General features: G+C 64.4%; 1 protein-coding gene across 1 annotated transcript in view; it reads left to right on the top strand.

Annotated features, from left to right (window-relative positions):
* PRRX2 (paired related homeobox 2) overlaps nucleotides 1-24,319 on the top strand; it is a 34,912-nt gene extending 10,593 nt beyond the window's left edge. The window contains exons 2-4 of the mRNA XM_062207393.1: nucleotides 22,052-22,239; nucleotides 23,000-23,178; nucleotides 23,938-24,319. Coding sequence (XP_062063377.1) covers nucleotides 22,052-22,239; nucleotides 23,000-23,178; nucleotides 23,938-24,073 — 503 coding nt within the window. The 3' untranslated portion in view covers nucleotides 24,074-24,319. The remainder of the gene's footprint in view (nucleotides 1-22,051; nucleotides 22,240-22,999; nucleotides 23,179-23,937) is intronic.
* The last annotated feature ends 858 nt before the right edge of the window (nucleotides 24,320-25,177 follow it).

The raw sequence follows: 25,177 nt of genomic DNA, 5'->3' as shown, positions 1-25,177 counted from the left end.
CCCTGCAGGGTCGGCAGGTGCAGGTGTGGCTCCTGGGCAGGAGGGAGGCAGGCCCTCCCCGTGTGGCTTGCGGGGCAGAGGGCTTTCCCTCTCCAAGCCTCAGCTCCTCCCCCTTGGAGGCGGGGCTGGGAGGCGAGGGTTTGGGGGTGCACACACAGAGCGCACTTCACACACAGCTGCTGCCCGCCCCATGATTATTATCACTGCCATCGCTATCATTAGCCGCTCAGGCATGGGCCCCTGAGAGAATGGGCTGAGGTCCTGCCGCACCCCTGGCAGCTGCTGGCCCCCTGGGGCCCTCCTCCCTCCCAATCCAAACTAGCCTGCAGCCCCACCCTTGGCGGGGAGCCCTGAGCTGGGGCCGGGGGGGGGGTGTTTACTCCCAGTGTCTGCTGGGGCCCAGGCGGAGGGGGAACGGGCAGTGCCTGCACTCAGCCAGGCCCTTGCAAGGTGACTGCTTGGCCACCCCCATTCCTACCGAGCCCTTTGCACAGCGGCCCAGCTGGGCCCTGTGTGTGTGTGCACGTGTGTGTGTGCATGCGCACTCAAGGGAGGGGCTCCACCCCAGGGCCTCCTGCTCCACCATGGAGGCCTCTCAGGCCGGGGCCTCGGGGAGCCCCTGCTGGGACCCCCTTCATAACAGGGTGGCGTCCTGTCCGCCTGAGGACGGTACACACCTCCCTCGAGGTCGGGGGAGTTAGAGAAATTCCCATTTCACCCAGAGAAAGGGGCTCCCCGTTCGGCCTCTGTTAGCGCCTTCAGCGAGTTCATGGAAAGTGCGCGTTGTGAAAAGACCGTGCGTGGAATTGTCTCACACGCAAATCAGCTTTTAATTACATTTTCCACGCACTTTGGGAAGGACGCTTGCATTTCTTGTGCAGGCACTGGGCAGACGTCCACCCGTCAGGTAACAGGAAGCAGTCCAGGTTTTTCATTTGTTCCAGCAAGGAGAAGCTTGGGGGCATCTGGGGCTCAGAGACGGCGTCACCACCCCAAGGCTGCACAGCCGGCACTGCCGATCCTGCTCCCTGCAGTGTGCAAGGCTGGGGCCGCCAGGAGTCGTGCCCCCACTGTCCCTGGCCACCAAGCACACACACTACAGGCTGCAGAGCTCCGGGGCCAGCCCACGTGGCAGGGACAAGGCTGGGGGCAGAGAACAGAGGACGCCAGAGGCAGGTGCCCAAGTCTGTCTAGCCTGAGCTCCCTGCGGATAGGAGTGAGGAGGGGGTCCTGGGGCCAGGGGGGTCCCAGCAGCTGGGGCTTTGCCAGTGTGCGCTAGCTGAAGCGGGGCTAACGACTGCTAGTGAGCTCCGCCGGGAAACCCAGGGCCAGGCTGCCGCCAGGGCGCGGACACCCGGCTTCTGCCTCCAGCTCCATCTTTTCCTATCAGGGGGCCCGCACCGCCGTGGGAGTCAACCAGGAGTGGGTCCCCGCCCACCTCTGAGCCAATCACACTGGCCGGAGACGCTGGCTGTGTGCTGGTTGGCCGAGGCCTGGGAGGGGCGGAGCTTAGCCTGCACTGCCTGCCCCCGGGGGTGGGGGGTTCTGGAGGAGCCTTTCATCCCTAATGCTCAGGGCGGGACCTGCCGCCGGGCTGCTTGGTACAAGGCAGGCACAGCTCAGCGAGGACCAGTATCCTTCCCAAGGGCCCCCAGCGCCCGGGTGCAGAGGAGGGAACTCACTCCAGGGCCGCCGGCGCAGCCACTGGTGTCCACGCAGCAGGCCTGGGCAGCTGACTCCCGTCTTGTCCCATGTACAGGGAGGTTCTGTCACTGAGCCCCCTTGCCCAGGGCTGAGGGCATGCATGCTGGGCCCGCAGGGGTCTTGTGGGGCCTGGCCCTCCCCCCCTTGCAGCAGCCGCCGACATCAAACACTGCCAAACGTGCTTGTTTGTGACCGAGAGCAGTGGCAGCCACGGTTCGGAACCTCTCGCTCGTGCGCCGTCTGTGCTGCACTTTGGGACGAATTCAAAAACATCTGTGCATCAGGGCGCCCGTTCTGGGCCTTTGACAAGTCCGGGGGCTTGGGCTTCGGGGACCTGCAGGCTGCGCGGTCCCAGGTCGTGTGCCACTCATTCATTCATTCATCCATCCATCCCGTGTTTGCAGGCACTGCTGCCAGCACAGGGGGAAAGCAGCTGGGGCAGTCGGAGCAGACCACGCATGGTGGCCGCTGAGAGGTGGACAGGGCCCGAGGCTTCTGGGGGGAGGAAGCCATGCTGAAGATGAGAGTCCCGGCCAGAGGGGACAGTGTGTGCAAAGGCAGGAAGTGATGGGGTGTGAGCATCCAGGGACCTTAAGGGAGGCTGGCGTGGTTGGTGGGAGGCTCGGGAGGGGCAGGGGCCCCCCAAAAGGCTGGAGAGGCGCAGGTCCTGATGCTGGGTCCCGCCAGGGTGAGGGGACAGAGACCTACAGCGTGCAGGGGAAGAAGGCACCACTGTCAGGGCAGTGCTGGTGCAGGGTGGGCGCCTGGCCCAGCCCCTCCCTGACTGTGCCTCGCCAGGCCAGGGCTTGCTCAGAATGAGCCTCCCGCCTGGCGCGGACCTGGGACTTTGCCCGGTCAATCGGCAGTGCCTCCTCCACCCCGTGCCCCCTCCTCTCCTCTCTGAAAAAAGCTGCAATGTCCTGATCTTTTGAGTGGGGGTCTTGGTGGGTCCAGTGGGGGAGGGGGCAGGCCGGGCAGGCCGCTAATGAAATCAGGGCACCCTGGTTGGGGGGAGCGAATCATGAAAATGGCTGTATTTGGTCAGCAATGGCTGGGTGACACTTGTGGGTCCCGCCTCAGCCACCTTCCAGGCCTGGTGGAGGGCCCACAAGGCCCCCCACGTGCCCTGCTGGACAGACGCAGCTGGCGAGAGGGAAGCCGGGCCACGGTGCCTGGGTCTGTGGAGTCCTGGTGACAACTTGGTGGGGTGGGCGTTATGGGTGCACCTGCCGTTGGGACACAGAGAGGCGGCGTGGACATAAGGGCAGGCAGATGGAGCGGCTCAGATACTCGAGCCTCGGCTCCTCCTCTGTGAAGCAAGTTCGTGACGGCGCCGACTTTGCGCGGCCCCCGAGGGTGGATGAGAAGGGCTCCCAGGCCTCCCTGGACCCCCGCTCTGGGGCGTGGCTACTGACCGGTCTCTGCCCCTCTCCATGGGCCTCCCTGCCCCCCGGCACGTCCGTCCCACGTTTCTCCCAAGACGGGACAGTGTGTCCCAGCCTTAAGCTGCTACGCTACAACACAGATGCTACTTACAATGAAATAACAGGAACCAGCGTCGTGGTTCATCTGGGGAGAGAACCAGCAGATGGAAGCTCTCTCTCCCTCTCTTTCTGTAACTCTGCTTTTAAAATAAATAAATCAGGGTCCCACGTTGTGGCATATTGGGTAAAGCCACTACCTATGACGATGGCATCCCATCTGGGTGCCAGTTCTAGTCCCGGCTGCTCCACTTCTGATCCAGCTCCCTGCTAACACACCTGGGAAAGCAGTGGAAGATGGTCCAAGAGCTTGGGCCCCCACACCTACGTGGGAGATTCAGTAGACGCTCCTGGCTCCTGGCTTTGCAAGGGTCCAGCCCTGGCCATTGCGGCCATTTGGGGAGTGAAGCATCGCATGGAAGATCTCTTCCTCTCTCTCTCTCTCTTCTCTGCCTTTCAAATAAATAAGTTCCCAACTCACTTGGGCACATGACAAGAAATAATTGCTGACGCTGGGGTGAGAGGGTGTTTTGTCACATACGAGGCTGCCAGGCGTCCCCCAAAGTGGCTGTGCCGCTGGGCGTCCCCAGCAGGGGCTGGGGGTCTGCATTTGGGCCGCTCTGATGTCTCCCTGTGGCTTTGATTGGCATTCCCTGGAGAGCAAGGGGCGTGGCTCATCTGCCACCTGACTGCCTCTCTGGGTGATGTGTCTGCTCAGATTTTTTGTCTACTTTATCACGTTGCGTAGAGTTTCATTTTATGAAAAAAAAAATGTTTTTCTCATGGTGGTTTCAAAAATACGTTCTTCTCTTGGGGTAACACTTGCCTCCTCGGCGTTACCTAGCAACCTGGGGTTGAGCTGCGGGGTGGATGTCAGCCCCATCTTTCCCGCCCCTGCCAAGCCAGGGGCGAGGATTTGCCGCTGGCTGCTGGGTCCCTGCTCATCTGTTTGCTCTAAGAAGCAGAGCCTGCCGGCGCATGGCTCACTAGGCTAATCCTCCACCTGTGGCGCCAGCACACCGGGTTCTAGTCCTGGTCAGGGCGCCGGATTCTGTCCCGGTTGCTCCTCTTCCAGGCCAGCTCTCTGCTGTGGCCAGGGAGTGCAGTGGAGGATGGCCCAAGTGCTTGGGCCCTGCACCCCATGGGAGACCAGGAGAAGCACCTGGCTCCTGGCTTCGGATCAGCGCGGTGCGCCGGCCGCAGCGGCCATTGGAGGTGAACCAACAGTAAAGGAAGACCTTTCTCTCTGTCTCTCTCACTGTCCACTCTGCCTGTCAAAAAAAAAAAAAAAAAAAAAAAAAAAAAAAAAAAAAAGAAGCAGCAGCAGCAGACCCGAGCCTGGATGTCTCCCGGTGCACAGCTTCCCCGAGGGAGCGTGTGGGACGGGTGGTGAGACGGTGGCACCTGAGATGTAAAGAACGCTGTGTGGGGGACCAAGGCTGTGCCCGCACTCCGGCTGTGCCTGGGACTCCCGCTGAGCCCACGGCAGACAGAGCCAATCAGCCCCAGCCCCTGGGACTCCGCCTTCGCTCGGTAGTGGTCCTGGCAGTTACCAGCAGGTGATCAGAAGTGGCAGGCGACGGCACCGCGGGAGCCAGCGCTGGACCTGGTGTCTCCCGAGTTCCTTCTGAGCCTGACGCTGCGTGGGCTTCCGCTGCCCGGAGAGGGGGTCAGCGCAGACTCGCACAGGCTGAGCGGGCGGCAGGGTGGGTCAGTGGTCCGTGACCTGGGTGCTAGACTGGCAGATGGGCTAAGTGGCTGCGTGACCCTGGGAAGTCCCTGGGCCTCCCTGGCCTGCTCTCTTGATTACAGATGGGCTCCGTGGTCACATTGCTCCCCAGGGTTGCAGATGTGAGGGTTCCCGAAGTTGTGCGTGCTAGGTGCCTGGCACACGGGGCTCTGTGGGGCACAGCTGGGGAGGCCCCTTTCAGACTCGTGTGGGGTCTGCCCGTGGCTGGGCGGGGCCTCCGCCCTAGGCGCATCCGAGCCCCCACCCAGTCCTGTCCGAGCCCCCACCCAGTCCTGCACCTGCAGCTTCCATGGAGGACGACTTGGGGTGTGGGAGGCAGGTTCGGAGGAGCAGGGCCACAGCACCCCGCTGAGTGTTTTGGGGTTCCCCCACGGGCAGGGGGCTGGACCTGGCCAAGGCCAAGGGCTCATGAAGATCAGAGGTGCTCGGGCACCCGTGCCCCCCGTGTTGTAAGGGCACCCGCGCTGGGCACCTCCTGCAGAAGCTCCTGGCTGTGGGGCGGCCGTGAGCTGAGCGGACGGGGCTCTATGAGCGGACCCGGCTCCCTTCCAGGCCTCCGAGCTGCACCCGACCGGCTTGCTTGCTGGGTCTGTGGTCACCCCGGGAAGAGCCCAGTCTTACCACGGCCGCCAGCTGACTCAGAGCACCCAGAGTGAGTGCGCGAGCCCCACCTCCTGAACAAGACCCTGCATCCTCACTGATGATGGTGGGGGCGGGGCCGGGGTGTGTGCACCCCCCCCCCAGCCCTGGACCTCCAACCCAGAGCCTCCCGCACCTGCAACCTGACCGTGCAGTTTTGTTCTGGACTGCAGGAAGTCTGACAGCCCCGGGGTTCACAAGCCCCCCAAGTGAATTCAGAGGGCACATCCAGGGTGTAGACCCAGGAGGGAGGGGCACAGAAGCTGCACCCAGGCCAGCACCACTGGGGAGGGGGAGGTAGGGAAGAAGGGCAAGAGAAAGACAAAGGCCACCTCTGCCGGGCAGCCCACGGCCCACTCCCTCCGATTCAGGATCGTCCCCCCTCCCAGTCGGCTCTCAGAAGCAAAGCCAGCCCCAGGGCGAGGGGGGGGGGGCCGGGTCCCAGTGCTGCCCGTGATAATGGGCCGCCTTGCCACGGGAGGGGACCCTAGCCCCTGGACCGTGCCCACAAAGCCTCCCTTCCCCCAGCACCTCGGCTCGGGGACAGGGTGCCTCCCCAGGAACGGGGTGCTGGTGGCCCTGGGGTCCAGGTGTGTCCCGTGGCGGTTGAGGAGGGGTCCCGCGGTGCCAGAATCTCCGAGGCTGGCGGCCAGCAGCCCGGCTGTGCGCCCCTCCCCGGGGGGGCGGGGATGCCTCGCTCCCCAGCCTCAGTTTCCCCGGCTGTGAAATGGGGATGGTAGCAGCGGTACTCGGCCGCCGAGGGTAGTCGCGCGTGGAAGGAGGCTCCGCGGGCCAGCTGGGGAGCAGATTCCCCTGCGTCGGTGCCCAGCCCGGGAAGGGGCAGCCCCGGCGGAGGAGGCGGCGTCTACGGAGGGCCGGGGCGGGGCAGGGGTCGCCGCGGCCCCCTCCCCGGCGCTCTCACCCGCGCGGCTGGGCGGCGGCGGCGGGCGCGGGGCTGGGCGCGCCGGTCTATTAACGTCTGTGTGTCTGGGCCGCGGGTCTGCGGCGAGGCAGGCGCCAGGGGCTCGCCTGGAACCAGATGTGCCTCGGCGCCGCTCTGGCCGCTCGCACGCACGGGCTGGCGCGCACATGGCCGGGCGGGGCGGCCGCGGCTGGGGGCGGAGCGGCCCGAGCGCGCCCCGGGGCGCTGGGCTCCCGGGGCCGGGGGTGGGGGGCGGCGGGGGGGGTGTCCCGCGGGGGCCCTGTCCCCCTCCTGGGGAGCCCAGCCCCTTGCTCTCGCCGCCCCCGCCCCAGTCCCCCAACTTGTTTTCCTAAGTTTATTTCCGAAGCTTTCTGAGTCACAACTTTTCCCCTAAGCCGGGGCGTTTGGGCCGCACCGGGTAATGGGGGCGGGGGCGGCTTTGAAAGGCGGGGATCCGGACGGGGGGCTTTCCGCCCACCGCGTGAGGACAAGGGCTTCATTGAGACCGACGTCCGCCCCAGCCCGGGGTGGCCGCGGCCCTGCCCAGGTCAGCACCGCGTGCCCAGCCCGGCCCTGGGGTGCTCGAGCCCTTGGGTGCCCGCTCCCGGCCCAGGGCTGGATGGGGAGGGGCACCCGGGTCCCTGTCCACGGAGGCCCACGGAGAGCAGAGAGGAAGCCAGCGGCCTCACCAGGGCCTCGGGGCTTGGGGAGTTCCCTCTTGGTTTGCAGGCCAAGCCCGCTTGGAAGAAGAGTTTCTTAGAGGCGATGTGGCAAGGCAGGGCTGGGCCTTCCCAGCTGCCTCATTCTGCACCCCAGGCGCTGAGATGACGCTGGGGGCGGCGGCGGGGGGCCCGCGGGCAGGGAAGACGCTGTGTGGCGCGTGGGGGCTGCGCTGCCCCATCCCATCGAACCCGGTTCCCGGCAGAGCCCTGGGAGGAGGGGGCGGCTGTGCTCCAGGGATCCGGCTGGGGCCTGGGGTCCAATCCACTGTGCATTTGGAGGCTCAGGAAGCAAGGTGGGGGGAGGACGCTGGTCCCGGTGGCATCCTGCGGTCCGTGCACGTGTGTGTGCGCGGGTGTGAGTGTGCACGTGTGTGGGTGTGCGCGTGTGTGGGTGTGCACGTGTGAGGTGAGTGTGCATGTGTGAGGTGAGTGTGCATGTGTGTGTTCACGTGAGTGTACACGTGTGAGAATGCATGGGTGAGTGTACGTGTGTGGGTGTCCATGTGTGTGCACATGTATGAGTGCACGTGTGTGAGAATGCACGTGTGTGAGTGTGCATGCATGTGAGTGCACGCGTGTGAGTGTGCACACGGCTGAGCGCACGTGTGTGCACATGTATGAGTGCATGTGTGGGTGTGCACGTGTGTGGGTGTGCGCGTGTGTGGGTGTGCACGTGTGAGGTGAGTGTGCATGTGTGAGGTGAGTGTGCATGTGTGTGTTCACGTGAGTGTACACGTGTGAGAATGCACGGGTGAGTGTACGTGTGTGGGTGTCCATGTGTGTGCACATGTATGAGTGCATATGTGGGTGTGCACGTGTGTGAGTGTGCACGTGTGTGAGTGTGCATGCATGTGAGTGCACGCGTGTGAGTGTGCACACGGCTGAGCGCACGTGTGTGCACGTGTATGAGCTCGTGTGTGCATGCACCTGTGTGCACGTGGGGGTCTCAGCCCCAGCTCTGGGAGGGAGCGCAGAACCTGACTGAGGCTTCCGCGTGCCTGGGCCTCCTTCCCAACAGCGTCCCTCCGCCGGACACAAACCCTGAGGTTTAGAGAGGGAATCGGTGAAAAATCGCGCAGCCAGTGCGCGGCCGGCAAGCGTGGGGCCCGGATGCAGCCCCACCCGGCCGCACATTGACATGCGAGTGCGACTGGGGGGAGCACTTAGGTTGCCCGGGCACTGCACTAAAACTTCCCGTGTGCTGTCTCGCGGCAGCCCCGGGAGGGTCTCGGGGTCACGGTCCAGCAAAGCTGGGCCTTGAACCTGGGCGGCGTCCAGCACCCTCCAGCTGGCCATCGCTGCGTGCCTGTGTGGGCCAGCCTGTGGGCGCCCTGGGCAGCAGAGAGTCCCCACAGGTCCCTGCCACAGGAGCGTGCACCTGGGGGTTAGGGCTTCCCCACCGCGTTCATCCAGAGACGCTGCAAGAGACCTAGCGCCAGTAGGAGGGGCCGGGTGGCTCGGTGGTCGGCGTCCCCAGTGGGCGAAGCGGTGCCGGCAGCCACCACGGCTGTGATGAAGGAGAAGGGAAATGGGGCAGGGAGCTTCGGGGTTGGGTGAGCGCCGGCCTCCGTGTGCCCAGAACTCGGCAGGCGGCTCACGTGGGGGCTGCTGCCTACAACCAGGAGGTCACCGTCACGGTCGCCGGTGTCACCTGCGCACGTGCTGGGCGCCATCGACAGGAAACTGAGGCAAAGCCACTGCTTCCCAGGGCTCGCCCAGCTGGCACGGGAAGGCGGGACTTCCTGTAACTGCTTCCGGGCAAGTGGGCAGTGGCTGGACAGTTGTCCAATGCCTAACTGTAGGGGGCACCAGTCCCATTGTAGTCTGTGACATTGGCACCCTTGGAGTGTGCAGTGCACAGCCTGGGCGACCATACCTGGTGTGCCTGGCTGTGTCTGATCCTAACCCTGGACACAGGCCCCATGCCAACGAGAAGCTGACATTCCCGCCCACTCTGCAGTCCTGTGATAGCCGAGTGCCCCTGGACACTGGCCACAGAGTGACGGGCGAGCTCCCTGTGGCTCTGCCCACTAGGGCAGCCTCCAGCCACTCGCGGCTGCCGACCCAGGCGCCCGCAGAGGCACTGGAGCCCATGAGGTCTCTGTGCCGCTCGCTCCCCGACGGCTTGCAACGAGGGAGACTCCACCGCGGGGTCCCGCCTGGCCTGTGGACAGCACGTCCCTTTTAAAGAGGGGACCCGGGGCTCCCAAGCAGATTGTGAGCTAGGGTCAGACTGTCGGTGGCCTCACGTTGAGCTTCTGGGAGCCGGGGTGGACGGGTACCACCGTGTCTGGCTGCTCCCCGCTGTGGGCTGGCCAGGGAACCTCGACGTGCATGGGCCGGGGGTAGAGGAGAAAGGTGACTTCCCTTGGAGCCCAGTGCGCCGGGCCAGGCCAGGGGCAAGATTCAGGGCCCGTGATGTCACGTGTGACCTTCCCTGCACGCCTGGACTACGAGGGCTGTGCAGGGTCCCGCAGGGCCCTCAGTGGGGTGCGCGATCCAAACGGGGTGCACCAGGGAGCCAGAGCGGGTGTCCCTCGGGGTTGGGGTCCCTGCTGCAGCACTGCACTGTCCTTGTCCTGATGGGCAGAGGGTCAGACCTGGGACCCCTGGGGGGCTGTTCTCGCTCTCCGGTGCTCAGGGGACACGGTCCCTGCTGCCTGGTGGAGTGGGGGGCTGCCTACTGTGCCCCCCACCAGGGCCCCCTCCCAGGAGCCAGAACAGAGATGGGAGCAGGAAGGAAAAACAGAGGGTGGAACCGAGGGTCCTGTGGCTTTGCTGCCCCTCTATGCCTCAGTTTCCCCACTTGCAAAATGAGAGGCATTAAAAAAGTGGGTTATGGCCGGCGCCGTGGCTTAACAGGCTAATCCTCTGCCTTGCGGCGCTGGCACACCGGGTTCTAGTCCCGGTTGGGGCGCCGGATTCTATCCCGGTTGCTCCTCTTCCAGGCCAGCTCTCTGCTGTGGCCAGGGAGTGCAGTGGAGGATGGCCCAAGTGCTTGGGCTCTGCACCCGCATGGGAGACCAGGAGAAGCACCTGGCTCCTGGCTTCGGATCAGCGCGATGCGCCGGCCGCGGCGGCCATTGGAGGGTGAACCAACGGCAAAGGAAGACCTTTCTCTCTCTCTCTCTCTCTCTCTCTCTCTCACTATCCACTCTGCCTGTAAAAAAAAAAAAAAAGGGGGGGGTTATTTTATTTATTTGAAAGAGAGAAAGATCTTCCATCACTCCCCAAATGGCTGCAATAGCCAGGGCTGGGCCAGGCTGATGCCAGGAGCCAGGAACGCCATCTGGGTCTCCCACGTGGGTGCAGGGACCCAAGCACCTGGTCCGTCCTCCACTGCTCTCCCAGATGCATTAGCAGGGAGCTGGATCGGAGTGGAGCAGCCGGGAAGGGATGCCGGCCTCGCAGGCGGCGGCTTAACCCATTCACCACAGCGCCCGTCCCCAAATGAGGGGCTTTGAGAGACGCCTTCCAAGGTTGCTTTGCTACTAAACCAACCTACTGAGAACGGCCAGCTCCGTGCCCGGCCCCCGGCCCCCGGCCCCCAGCCCCCAACCAGCCTTGGCAGCTGGCTGCAGGCTTTGAAAGACCCAAGAGCTCCTAAGTGGGGAAGAAACCCCCACCCTGGGGTCTTAGCACAGAGCTCTGTCCAGGCCTGGAGATGGTTAAGGAGGGCAGCCTCCCGCCCCCAGCAGTGAGACGTCGGCTTGACAACACATTTGGCATCTGGCCATCCGCCTTGGATGAAAACCAGGCGGGACAGCGCTCACCCCTTTTGAGACCAAGTTCTGAGCACGGGGCTGTCCGCTTCCTCTGCCCAGGTGCCGCCACTCTGCAGCCCTCTCCGGGGGTCTGAGCAGGGGGAGGAGACAGGGCCGGCCACAGGTGTGAGCGGAGAGCCGCTGGCTGCTGGTGCCCTGAGGGAGGCGGCCAGGGTCAGAAGCCAGAGGCCTGGTTGGGTGGGAGGGCGAGAGAGGGCCTCACACCGGTACCACCCCGGGGAGCCCCAGGCCCCAGAGCCAGCAGCTGCGTCTGGCCCCGAGGACAGGACTTGATCCCAGCCCTCTTGGGCCCAGGGGGCCCCCATTTCTTGCGGCAGCACCACGTGGGGATGCTCTGAGCCGAGAACCACACCGCAGGGCCGGGGAGGCTCCCACAGATCCTTGCCAGAGCAGCTCTGAGCCTCTCTGGCCATGCCAGGCCCCGCCTGCACCCCAGTCGCCTGCACCCCAGATATCAGCGATGTGGGGCGCTGCTTTGTGTGCCTTCACCTGCCGGTGCCAGTGTTTCTCCCAGCTCCCCTTTTCCATGCATTTTATTTATTTATTTATTTGAGAGGTAAAGTTACAGACAGTGAGAGGGAGAGACAGAGAGAGAGGTCCTCCATCCACTGGTTCACTCCCCAGATGGCCACAACGGCTGGAGCTGGGCCAATCCGAAGCCAGGAGCTTCTTCTGGGTCTCCCACATGGGTTCAGGGGCCCAAGCACTTGGGCCATCTTCCACTGCTTTCCCAGGCCACAGCAGAGAGCTGGATCGGAAATGGAGCAGCCAGGACTCGAACTGGCACCCATATGGGATGCTGGTGCCGCAGGCAGAGGATTAACCTGCGCCACAGTGCCAGCCCTTCTGTGCATTTTAAAACATAACTTTGTTGAGCTGTAACTCACAGACTGTGTAGTTCACCTGTTCACCGTGTACGGTCCAGTGATTTTCCAGTATATTCGATGGTACAACTGTCATCCTCATTTTTAAATTTTTAAAATTATTTGAAAGGCAGAGAGGGGAGAGATCGACCTTCCAGTCACTGGTTCACTCCCCAAATACCCACAACAGCCGGGGCTGGGCCAGGCTGAAGCCAGGTGCCGGGAGCTCCATCCGGGTCTCCTGTGGGCGGCAGGGCCAGGACTCCTGTGCCGTCATCTGCTGCCTCCCTGGGTGTGCGTTAGCAGTGGGAGGCACAGGTGGGACTCGATCCTGGGCTCCCGACACGGGATGCGGGTGTCCCAGGCCGGGGCTTCACCCACTGTGCCACAGGACCTGCCCCAGTCCTGACCTTGGAACATCTCCCGGTCCCCAGAGCGCCCTGCCCCCCGCCAGCCGTCACTCTGCAGCCTCCGATCCCCTCGTCCCAGCTCCTGGCAGCGCCCGTCTGTGCTCTGTCTGTGGATTGGCCCACGGTGGGGGCGTTCCATAGCCCTGCGACGTGTGTCCTTTGGGGTCCGGCTCCTGCCCCTGGCGTGGTGTTCTCTGGGTTCGGCCGAGCCAGAGCAGGTGCAGGTCTGCGTGGGCCACGTTTGACGGCCGCAGTGAGTGACGTCACTGGGCATGGTCGCGTCGGTCCTATGTGCAGGCGATTCTCCACCTGCTTGCCCAGCGCTGGGGCTGCAGTGTCCTCCGGCAGCCTCAGGCTTAACCCGCAGCGGGATTCGCACGCGGCGGCACCACCGTCCACGGCCACCGCGCTGCCATCTCCCCGCGTCCTGGCCCGCACTCGCTGTTCTCTGTCTCTTCCGTTCTCCTGTCCTAGGGGCTGCGAAGTGGTACCCATTGTGTGCGTGGCTTGCTGTTTGTTTTTAAAAGATTTATTTATTTGAAAGGCAAAGTGGCAAAGAGAGACAGACAGACAGAGAGAGTCTTCCATCCTCTGGTTCACTCCTCAGGTGGCTGCAATGGCCAGGGCTGGGCCGGGTTAAAGCCAGGAGCCAGGGGCTTCAGCCAGGTCTCTGCCCCGTCCGTGGGTTGCCTTTTGCTTGCTCCGTGGTGTTCACGAACGTTTCCAGCTCTGCCTTTGTCTCTCTAGTTGCTTTGCGTGTCGGGCCCACGAGACGGTCGTCTGGCCCTTGTGGGGGTGAGGGGGCCTGGCTAGGAGGTTGAGACTCCCCACTCCCTGCGACGCGCCGCTCCACATCAGCTGCCCACTCAGAAACCCAACCTCTCGCCTGCGCCTGGGGATTTAACCGAGGCCGCAACCCCAGGCCCTGCCTTCCTGGAGCTTCGAGTTGAATGGGGCAGGCAGGAAGCAGGTGGCCGAGCACGGGCTCCTCTGTTTTGAGAAATTGTAGATGTGCGGGGCACAGACCTGGGATTCTGCAGCGTGGAGACCTCGCCCCGGCCAGGGGCTGGGGGGGGCTCTCGGGGGGCTCGCAGGCTGGGCCTGAAGGCTGGGTAAGCGTTGGATGGCACGTGCAAAGGCCCCGAGGCGGGAAGGAGCTGTGCTCCCTGCCAAAGGCAGCTCCACTGGGGCTCCTTGGGGTCTCGTGGTCCCGTGGGAACGTGTGCCAGACCCCAGGGAGACGCTGTGCACTGCGCTGCCTCCTGCCGTGCCCTGGGGGACACGACGGAGCCGCCCTCCAGACTGCAGGGTCATCCCGAGCCTGCTGAGGCCTCCCCGTAGCCACAGAGGTACTGGCCGCAGGGCTGGGGGCCCAGCTGGCCCAGGCTGGGGTGGCCTGTGACCCTGGGATCTCACATGCGGCGCTGCGGCCTGGGGAGACCACAAGACGGGGCCGAGGACCCCCTGGGGGAGCGCAGTGCCGCCGTGGGCCCCGCCCGCCCTGGGATGGCTTTTCTGCTTCTCCAGGCCGGCAGCAGCAAACGGGTCAGTATCTTGGGTTCTGCTCTGAATGAACGGATGAGCCGTCCCCCTGAGCCCAAGGTCCTCCAGGCTGGGAGGCCGGGCCCCTCCTGTGCCTCCTCACTCATTTACTCAACAAACACTTACAGAGCGTTGCCCTGTGCCAGGCCCTGCAGTGGGGTCGAAGGAGACAGGAAACACTGAGTCTCTGGGCCAAAGACCCCACGCAGAGCCTGCAGTGCGACAATAACCCAATAACCGTGTGTACTGGGGACCCACAGGGCTCTGGGAGCCTCAGCCTGCGGATCTGGGAAGGCTCCCTGGTGGAGGTGGCGCCTGTGCTGGGACCTGATGAGCCAGGGAGAGGGAGGAATGTGGCAGGCGCAGGCCCGACAGCAGCAGAGAGGAGGGGTGGGTGCCCCGTGTGAGCACTGGCTCCAAGGATGTCACCGGCCTGGGACAGCAGCCGCTCAGCCCCGAGACCACCCACGGCCACCAGCCCTGGCTCCACCCACCAGAGTGGCCCCAAGCCACGGGTGGGCTCCAGGGGTGTGGGTGCCGGTACCCAGCGCAGCCGAGGCCTCAAGCCCCTCCTCCCTGAGGGTCCGGGGCTGCTGTCCACGCGGGGCATCAGGTGGAAGCCTGGTCTGGGGTGGAGGCGGGGCTAGCAGGGAGGGACCCACTCCTGGGTCTGGAAGTAGCTGGAAGCCGGGCATCCGTACCCACGGGTTTCGGGGGCCCTGTTTCCTGCTCTCCTTGCTCGGCCCCCTCTCTCCTTCCACCTCTTTAACCGCCAGCCCCCCAGCAGCCCATTCTGCCCCAGGGACCCTCGGGGGCGCTCTGGCTCCCAGGTTCCCGCCCGAGCCCACCTCCCAGGGCCCCTTGCTAGGTGGGGGAAGGCGCAGGCTCCACGGGCCGCCGTCACCTCCACTTCCTGCCCCGGACACCGGCGCAGCTCGGAGCGCCCGGCCCAGCCCCGTGTTAATTTGTGAAATCCACATCAAGGTCCCAGGGACCCGGGGTTTATTTTTGCGATCCTGTTGGCAGGGCTCGCACGGGGGCGGGGGCTGCTTTACTTGGTCAGAATAAATGCTAATTAATAAAAGTTATTTATTTGGCTTGGAGCTGGCCGCAGCTCCGGGGTCAGACGCAAACTGGCTGTTTGAAGCAAAAACAGAGCGCGTCTCTCAACAGCTTGAGAAAGGCCGCGGCGAAGAGGCCGGGTTTATTTGTCTTAGGAAGAATTTGCAGTTAATTCCCTCCAGACTATTTAGGCCCTTAAATTACACGGAGTAAGGAAAACCCTGGGCGCGGGGCGGGGGGAGCCCTGGGTCGTTTGGTTTTTAAACGTCCCGGGCCCGCCAGCGTCAGCCAACTCCATGGTATGTGTGAAATAAAGAAATGGCAGGGAACTGGCACCCGCCTTATTATTATTATTTTTAATCGTACTGGAATCAGGAACGATAGAATTTTAGAGAAGCGAGCGCGGCAGGCCTCCTCCATCTGACTGCCTCTTCCCCTGCCCCCGCCCTGGCATCCAAACGGCCCGTTCCGATGGCAGCGGCTCCTGCTTCGTGTACCATCACAGGGAAACGTACGTGGTTGGGAGCTTGGGGCACAGCCAGGCTGAGCGCCCAGCATCTGTCAGCCTGAGGCCGAGGCAGAGGAAGGGGCCGGGTGAAGGCGCCCGCGGCTCGGGACTGTTTATTTGTTCTCCAAATGCCTGCAGCCCCAGTGCGGGCTCACGGAGGATGTGGCCGCCCACGGTTCCAGGAGGTGGCTCAGGACAGACGGCCGCCGGACCCTGCACGGTCACCGCCTGCAGGTTGAGCCCCGAGCGGGGGATCTGAGCGGGGCTGCTGGGGACAGCAGCTAGGCCTGGCCTTCAGCTTCAAAGCTAGCACAGGACAGCCTTGCTAGGGGCATGGACCCGTGTCAATATCTGTTTTTATTGTTAATGGACGCACAGCACTTGTACGAGAGGACTTTGAAAAGTTCACGGGAAAATGGCACTAAAAGGTTGTTTGTTTTGGTGCAGAGATACCTGGAATCCATGCGTACGAGGGCTCTGAAGAGCTCCTGGTAGCACGGTAGGTTAATCCTCTGCCTGCAGCGCCGGCATCCCCTATGGGCGCCGGTTCAAGTCCCGGCTTCTCCACTTCCGATCCAGCTCTCTGCTATGGCTTGGGAAAGCAGTGGAAGATGGCCCAAGTCCTTGGGCCCCTGCACCCACGTGGGAGACCTGGAAGAAGCTCCTGGCTCCTGGCTTCGGATCGGTGCAGCTCCGGCCGTTGCAGCCATCTGGGGAGTGAGCCAGCGGATGGAAGACCTCTCTCCCTCTCTCCCTCTCTCCCTCTCTCCCTCTCTCCCTCTCTCCCTCTCTCCCTCTCTCTCTCTCTCCCTCTCTCCCTCTCTCTATCTGTAACTCTACCTCTCCCGGGAGACACATATGCTGAACAAACTACAAGGGGCTTTGCAATCGCTCTGCACCCCACTCAGTCTCCCCTTCAGTTCCCTTCCTCCCTTTCACAATTTAAGAGGCAGAGAGGGAGAGAGGAGGGCTCCCCGCTGCCGGCTCACTCCCCCAGAGGCCCGCGGTGGCTGGGGCTGGGCTGGGGCTGCAGCCAGCGCGGAAGAAGCCGGGTCACTTGCACCGCCCTCCCCGCCTCCCCAGGAAGCTGCAGTGGAGCCGGAGTGGCCGTCAGCTCGGGCGCTCAGCCGTGGGTGTGCGCGCTAGCCAGTGGGCTCAGTGCCGCCTCTCTAATCCTGTCTTTCCGTGGACTTTTTGAAACACTCTTGTCCTGTTTATGGGGTGAGGGGGCCATTTCTTAAAAAAAAAAAAAACGTAATTGAAAGATACAGCAACAGAGTGGGGAGGGAGAGAGAGAGAGAGGGAGGGAGTGAGGGAGAAGGAGGGAGGGAGGGAGGGATCTTCCATCTGCTGGTTTACTACCCAGATGCCTGCAACAGCCAGGGCTGGCCCAGGCTGAAGCCAGGAGCCCGAACTCCATCTGGATCTCCCACACGGGCGGCAGGGGCCCAGGCACTTGGGCCGTCCTCTGCTGCCTGCCGAAGTGCATTAACAGGGAGTTGGGTCGGAAGCAGAGCACGTGAGATGGAGCTGGCACTCTGATGTGGGATGCTGGGGTTCCAAGCAGCAGCTCAGCCTACTGCGGCACAGCACTGGCCCCCAGGGGGACATCCAACAGGTGGAAGAGCATATCGGGGCAACTGGTATACCCATCGCCTCAGGCATTCTTCCCTTCCCTGTATGGGAGGCGTTTGAAGCCCTCTGTAGCAGCTTTTTTGAAGACAGGTGCTGTCATCCAGGCTGCCCCTCCATGTGACACGGCCTTGGGAGTTTCTCCTCCCGTCCCCTGCACCCCGTGCCCCTCACTTCCTAGGCCCTGCCGGGCGCTGTCGTCTCTCTACGTGGGAGTGACCGTTCAGGCAGCACTGACTGCCGCTGGCGCCAGCTCCAGCAACCCAGTGTTCCCGGGGGCCGCTGCCTCGCCTGGCTCCCAGGGTGCCCGTCCGCGGGCTGGGATGGAGGCCGGGGCATCTCTGCACCCGGGAGAAGACGTGGGGCTGGAGGCCCCTCTCGGCGGCATCTCCCGGAGCTCGGGCTCTGGGGGCAGGGCCTGGGACATGTGCTAGACCCCTCATGTCCCCGTGCCAAGCTTCAAGGTGGCCGCGGGAGCAGGCGCCCTATCCGTGAGCTCCAGCCTTGGCCTGCTGAGCTGTGACAGATGTGGGTTCCTGTCCCAGCCGCACGGCTTGGGAGAGACACAGTCCCTGGTGGTGCGGGGCTGGGGGTCATGACCAGCTTCGGTCGGGTATGTCCCATCCCAGCGGCCCTGTGACCCCCGGAGGGAGCTGGTTTGAGACCCACTGTGGAGCCCAGCTGGTGTCAGGGTGTGTGGGAGGGGCCCACAGCACCTTGGCATGAAGGTTTGGGCCCCACGACGCTGCACACCGGGCGTCTCCGGCACCGGAGCGGAGCTGCTGCTTCCGGTGCCCGCTTGGCCAGCGAAGGCTGCCGCGTGCATTTCATCCAAACGCCCCCCAGGTCTGAGCTGCTCAGAAACTTCCCCCAAAATCTCCTTTTTTGGCTGCAAATGCCTCCTGCGTTGGTCGTGTGCCCAAACGGCGTCGGCTGGAGGAGGGCAGAAATCAGCTCTGGGCTGGTGGGCGTTCCAGAAGCTTCCATGCCTGCCTCCAATCCGTGGATCACCGCTGGGTTTTCAGCACCCGCGGCCTTGCCGTTCCGGTTTAAAGTTTCTCTCCATCAAGGGGGCGGCGGCGGGAGGCGAGTGAGACAGCGAGAGACGTACCCAGGCCCCAGGGGCTCGCTCTCGCTCTCAGCCGCCTTGGCCTTTTCCTGGGGAGGGGTGAGGAGTGACGGGTGTGCCCCTCCCTCGTCTCCCCCGCCCCGCTCTGTCTCATGCGTGTTTGCCAGTGTTTCCCTGGAGGCGACACGGACTGAGCGTGGGCTCCCAGTGCTGTGTCTGAGCCAGGTGGTTTGCAGTCTGGGACCGCGCGAGCCCTGGAGGCGGAGGCCTGAGCCGGGCACAGAGAGGGGCCTGCCGCCAGACCCTCGCCAGCCGCTCCCCACTCAACACTGTCTCCCGGGGCCAAAGTGCCCTCGGCTGAGAGCCACTGGTTCAAACCCTGCTTCAAGGTCGTCGTCCCAAGGTCACCCTGAACCAGGGCACCCTCCCTGGTTCCTGCGGGTGGCCCCCACCCGCACAGGCACGACCCTTTGCTAGCCCCATGGAGCAAGCTTTGAGAGGCTGAGACAACAGAGCGCCCACCCACTGGTTCATTCCCCCAAATGCCTCCAGTGGCAGGGATGGGGCCCGGCTGAGGCCGGAGAAGCCAGGAGCTTGATCCCCGCCTCGCGGGGAGGGGGCAGGGGGACCCAATTACTTGAGCATCACCACAGCCCCCAGGGTCTGCACTGGCAGGAAACTGGGGAGGGGGAGCTGCAGCCAGGGAGGAAGCCCAGCTACACCGGGGTGGGACCCGGCATCTTCACCCCCAGGCCAGGCCCTGCTCCTCCCACCGGTGTAACCTACTACCCGCCAGCCGGGGCCTCCAGAGCCCCTGAGCTCTGCTAACCTGCGGCTGTCAGCTCGAGGGCAGGGCCCTGTGGCAGCATGGAATGTTCTAGAACCCCAGAAACCGGACAGTGACCACACGGCCGGCTGTGCGCGGAGCACACGGGGACACAGCGGCCGTGGGACAAAAACAGGAGCCGCAAGCCCGGCCATGTGCTCTGTGGGCCGACGGCGCGTGGGGACGCAGGGCAGGGGCGGGGAGCAAAGGCGAGTGCGTGTGCGTGTGCGTGTGCGTGCGCGTGGGAACGCAGGGCGGCACGAGCCTGGCGGGGCCCTGCAGCTCCGCTTCTAGGGGTCTGTGCCAGACATGCGCGGGCAGAAGCGGGAGCGCTTCTTGCGGCCTCCTCGGTTTCCAAGGCTGGGAACGCGCCCGGGCCCGTCTGTGGGGCTGGCACATGGGGAGCGCAGCGGCGGGGGCGGGAGCCAAGGCGGCAGTGAGGGCGTGGGAGGGCGTGGTAGTGCTCGTGGGGAGGGCGGCGCACCAGCGGGGGCGGGGGAGCCAAGGCGGCAGCGAGTGCGTGGGCGTGCGCGTGGGGAGTGTGGTGCACTGGCGGGGGCGGGGAGCCAAGGCAGGGGCCAGTGCGTGGGCGTGCGCGTGGGGAGGGCTGGGGCGGCACTCTCCGCAGCAGAGGAAGCGAGAACACGCGTGACTGCGAAAACCAGCAGCTAATTCTAAGAATAGTTCCTGCAGGTGCGGGGAAGGAGGCTGGGGACCCTGGACCAGGACACAAAGACAGAGGAGAGCGGGGGCGGGGGCGGGGGTCGCCCCAGGCACCAGGATGCCCGGCTCTGACCCAGCTCCCCGCCGGTGCACACCCGAGAGGCATGGCCGGGTTCCTGCCTCCCACGTGGGAGACCTGGCTTCCGCGCCCAGCTCCTGGCGTTGGCCCCAGCCAGGCTGGCACTGACGTTTGGGGAGTGAACCAGTGACTGGGCGCTGGTTCTCACTCTCGCTCTCTTCCTCTCAGTTAGTAAATAATAATAGTAAAAGCACAGACGAGTGGAAGCACCAGTGTGTGCAGCATGGTCTCATGCTTGCTCAGTTTTTGAATAAGAGGGGCCAGCGCTGGGGCGTAGCAGGTAAGCCACCGCCTGCAGCGCTGCCATCCCACATGGACACTGGTTCGAATCCCGGTTGCCCCTCTTCCAGGCCAGCTCTCTGCTGTGGCCCGGGAGGGCAGTGGAGGATGGCCCAAGTGCTTGGGCCCTGCACCTGCATGAGAGACCGGAGGAAGCTCCTGGCTCCTGTCTTAGGATCACTGCAGCTCCAGCCGTTGCAGCCATCTGGGGAGTGAACCAGTGGATGGAAGACCTCTCCCTCTCTCTCTCCCTCTCCCTCTCTCTCTCCCTCCATCTCTCTCTCTCTCTGCCTCTCCTCTCTCTCTCTGTATAACTCTTGACTTTCAAATAAATAAATAAACCTTTTAAAGAAGTTTTTGAATGAAAGTTTTTTAAGATTTTTTCATTTATTTGTTTGAAAGTCAGAATCAGAGAGAGAAAGAGAGAGAGGTCTTCCATCTGCCAGTTCACTCCCCAAATGGCCACAACAGCAGAGCCTGGGCCAGGCCAAAGCCAGGTGCTTCTCCTGGTCTCCCATGTGGGTGCAGGGCCCAAGGACCTGGGCCATCCTCCACTGCCTTCCCGGGCCACAGCAGAGAACTGGCCTGGAAGAGGAGCAACCGGGACTAGAACCGGTGCCCATATGGAATGCCAGTGCTGCAGATGGCAGTTTTACCTGCTGTGCCACAGCACCGGCCCCTGATTTTATATTTTAATCTTGGAAACCATAGGGCAGGGGGCTGGTGAATTCTTTGTCTCCCTCTGTACCCTTCGGGATTTGAATCTGTTACTGTGATACTGATTTTATTTTATTAAACTATACATTTTTATAAGAGAACCAGATAGGTGAGGCGGCGCTAGGCTGGGCGGCATGGGTTCCCAGTGCTGGATGAGCTTTCAGAGGGAGGGGGGCTCATTGTGGACTCGGGTGATCATGGAGGGCTCCCTGGAGGAGGAGGTGATGAACTGAATCCCGGAGCAGGGGTGAAGTTCAGCAGTTTCACCCCTGGCTGGTATTTTAATGTGGGAATAGTAGTTGAACACTTCTCTCTCGATTCCCCACCCCCACCTCCGCAAGGGACAGGACGGGCCCAGGAGGTGACCATTACTGGGAAGGTGCTGACCGCTGTGTGCCTAGGGCTGTGTGCCCAGGGCTGCTTCCTCTGTGCCACAGGCGGGCTCTGAGCCTCTGCCAGCCCCGTCGCCAGCGCCCACCCCTGCCCGCCTCCTCCTCTCCGTCCCGTCCTTGCCTGGGCTGCCTCCCTCCCTCAGTCCCTCCGGCCAGAGTAGAGAGCCCTTGTGCAGCCCTCAAACCAGGTCAGCCCCCCCCCCCGTATGCCCTGGGTGGCCCCCCGGGAGCTGAGCGCCCCCGTGCACCCTGGCCCACACCCTGGCACGGCCCTCGGCCTGTGGCGGTGACTCCCGGGCCTGCCCCCAGCAGCCAGCGCACAGCAGGTGCACAGGATGCCCGCGGCTGCTCTCCACCGCTGGTGTTGGGATGGGGCTGCGAACCCTGGAACGTGGGCCCGAGACCTTGGCTTTGAATCCCCTCCCCTGCCCCGCCCTTGCCCTGTAGATTTGGAGGAAGGAGACCCCAAGGCCTGTCCCTGCCCTGGGCTCTCAGAACCTAGGCCCCTCCCGTTGCTTGTTGGTGTTCTTCCTTTATTATTACCATCCAACAACAAACGGTGACGCCAGGCGAGCGTGCCGGGCCCCAGAGCCTGGCCAGGTGCTGGGGACACGCAGCTGCCCCCTCGGCCCTCGGTGAGGCATTGTCTCCGAGGGAGCATGGCCCTGTGGCGCCCTGTCCCCATCTCAACCTTGGGCTCCACGGGGGGATGGCCTGCGGGCTTGTCAGTCACGCCCCCGGGGTCTAGCCGGCACGTAGGAGGTGAAGAACGAGAGGGAGGGAGTAACCAGATCCTGCTCTGACCCTGGGTGCGCGCCTCCCCTCCCCCGCCCGCAGGCGCACTGCAAACGCACCGGGGGATGGAGCCCCTGCCCGCTTCCCCCAGCCCCGGCCTGGCCTGGGCTCCGCAGGCACCTGCTGACCGCCCGTCCCCGCCCCTCCGCAGGGGAGTGCCCCAGCCCCGGGCGCGGCGGCGCGGCCAAGCGGAAGAAGAAGCAGCGGCGGAACCGCACCACGTTCAACAGCAGCCAGCTGCAGGCGCTGGAGCGCGTGTTCGAGCGCACGCACTACCCCGACGCCTTCGTGCGCGAGGAGCTGGCGCGGCGCGTCAACCTCAGCGAGGCGCGCGTGCAGGTGAGCGCGGGGTCGCGGGGGCCGCACCTGCCCGCGTCGGGTCCGAGCTCCGCCCCTTGCTGGCTGTGCCACCTTGGGTGGGTTCCTTAGCCTCTCTGTTCCTGGGACTCCCCCTTGTAGGATGAGGATCACGGGGGTCTGTTTCGGGGCGGGGGGGGGGTCTTATGGTCATGGAAGGAGAACAGGTGTTTGGCTGCGTGCTTAGAGGAGTGCCCAGCTCAAAGGATTTTCAGGAGTGAAGCCGGTTTTCAAGTCCCCAGCACCAGCGCCTGTCCCACCACTCATTAAAGCCCCAGGCCGGGGCTGATGGCCCTCACCCTTTAATCCGGCCGGCCGTCCACCCTGCCTCCACCACGCGCTCTGCGCCAGGCAGGGTTAGAGAGAGGGGGAAAGAGATCCGCCCACTGGTTCACTCCCCCAGATGGCTGCAATGCCCAGGGCTGGGCCAGGCGGAAGCCGGGAGCCTGGAGCTCCATCCGGGTCTCCCACGCGGGTGCAGGGCCCCCAGTCCTTGGGCCCTCCTCTGCTGCTTTCCCAGGCTCATTAGCAGGGAGCTGGGTCGGGAGCGGAGCAGCTGGGACCCGCACTGGCCCCTGGGCCGCCCCCGTTTTACAGATGAGAAAACCGAGGTTCCCAGGGGTGATGCTGCTAGCCCAGGGCCGTGGTGGGGCAGGTGCACACCCCCGGCCCACAGGGGCTGGGAGTCCCCTCTGCCGCCCCCCCCCCCCCCGCGCACCCTCTCACCACCCTCGCGCCCCAGGTCTGGTTTCAGAACCGCCGTGCCAAGTTCCGCCGGAACGAGCGGGCCATGCTGGCCAACCGCTCCGCCTCACTGCTCAAGTCCTACAGCCAGGAGGCCGCCATGGAGCAGCCCGTGGCCCCCCGGCCCACGGCCCTGAGCCCCGATTATCTCTCCTGGACGGCCTCGTCCCCCTACAGGTGAGAGCGGGAGCCCCACAGCTCGGGAGGGGGCCCGGGGGTCTGGGTCTGGGGTCCAGCGAGGGGTGGGGAGTGTGTGTGTGTGTGTGCGTGACCTGTACATGTGAGTGTCAGAGCGTGCATGCGTGTTCACGTGTCTTGTCGACGTAGCACACAGGAGCGTGTGTGTGTGTGTGTGCATGTGCACGTGAGCCCCCGTGTGTACCCGGGGCACCTGTGTCAAGGTCCAGGCGAGAGAGTGAGGCTGGGAGGGCGGAAGAAATGGCAGCCCTGAGCCGTGAGCCACGCCCGGGGCAGGAAGGCAGGGGGAGATTCGGGGGAGCTGGGGGGATCGCTGGACCCCAGAACTCCAGGGGCATCAGCTGCTCCTCCCCTGTGTGGGCGGCCACTCTGGATCCAGGGTCCCGTGGGAGGCAGGGATGGAAGCCGGCAGCTGTGGGACCTTGGCCCTCGCCCCCTGCAGGGGAGGGACCCAGAAGCACCCCAGTGCGGTGTGTGCTCCATTCCTGCCCGCCCGGCCGGGAGGCCCAGGGCCAGTGCCTTAGAACCGCCCGACACTGCTCTCACCAGCAGATAGGCCAGCTCCTCCCAGATCTGGCTGCCCCGCCCCCAGACAGAGCCCCCCAGGAGAGCAAGCTTGGGGGGAGGGGCGGGGGCAGGAGGACCAGTGGCCAGAGTCCAGAACCAACAGGCACGGGCAGTCAGCGGCAGCCGCGGGCCAGCCTGACCCATGTGTCCTTGTGTTCCTGTCGCCCCCAGCTCCGTGACCCCCTACAGCCCTGGGGGTTCAGGCCCTGCCACCCCAGGGGTCAACATGGCCAACAGCATCGCCAGCCTCCGTCTCAAGGCCAAGGAATTCAGTCTCCACCACAGCCAGGTGCCCACCGTGAACTGAGGGCCAGCCCCGCCCACAGTGGAGGAGAGGGCAGGTGCATGGGAAGGGATTCTCACCTGGCCCCTCCCTCCCGACGGACTCCTGAGCCCCGGAGGCTGCTGTGGCCCCAGCGCCCCATCCACGGCCCCTGGAGGGTGCCACCCCCCGTGGAGCAGCTGGGCCCCAGGCGCCAAGGACCTCACTACTTTGTGTATTAAAACGAGAGAGCTTTTGTCTTTAAGAAATAAAACCGTTTTTTTTTTTTTCCAGTCCCAAGAAGTTGTGGGAGGGTGGATGAGGGCAGAAGCGGTGGTGGCTGCTCAGAGGGAGCTGGGAGCCCGCGGTGTCCCACCCAGCCACGCCCACGCTGGGAGGGGGGGAGGTCTGGCTCTGCCTGGGGCAGCCGTGGAACCCGCCCCCGGGCCAGGCTCAGACCCAGGCCACCACGGTGCCCTCCCGCGGAATGCGTCTTCTGCCCCCTGCAGGCCTCGGACGACAGTGGGTTGGGAACAGCACCTGTCCTGGACCCTTCTGCCATCCTGGGTCCCAAGGGCACCCCAGCGGTCCAGGGGACCTTGTTCTGCGGCTGGGGGCTCCTGGACTGAGCGACAGGGGCAGGTGCAGGACCCGAATCTTTCCATCCTGGGAGGAGCCCGACATGCAGCCGGGAAGATGGAGTGCAGACCTGGCCAGAGGAGGGGTCCCCTCCCAGCTGACGTCCTCGGGCCCCCAACCCACCAGCGCACAGACAGAAATGGGGGTGACATGAGTGGGGTCTGCAGATGAGGCCAGCCCCTCCCCCTGGCCCCGTGCCGCCCTCTCACGGGCACACCCACTGGCCAACAGCCCCAGGAGGTAGGACAGCACCAGGAGCCGTGTGGGTGGGAGGAGGCGGCACCCCTGGAGCTGGGCCGAGTGCCCCCATTCTGCCCTCCCCCGCCACCCACCGCAGGGTCCCCAAAGTCCCAGCAGTGGTGAACAGGCAGGAGCCGCCCCAAATCCTGGCCCGAGGGAGGTCCCGGGTCTGACGTGGGGCTTCCTCCTCTCCCGGGCGCCTCCCCAAATGCCCCCGGTCCTGCTCCTCCTGGAAGTCCACCCCAGGGACCTGGAGCGGTGGCCCCAGCA

The sequence above is a fragment of the Lepus europaeus genome, chromosome 12 (genome assembly GCF_033115175.1).
Source record: "Lepus europaeus isolate LE1 chromosome 12, mLepTim1.pri, whole genome shotgun sequence".
Lineage (NCBI taxonomy): Eukaryota > Metazoa > Chordata > Mammalia > Lagomorpha > Leporidae > Lepus > Lepus europaeus.
Note: the sequence above shows the minus strand (reverse complement) of the source record. Positions and strands in the feature narration are given on the sequence as shown.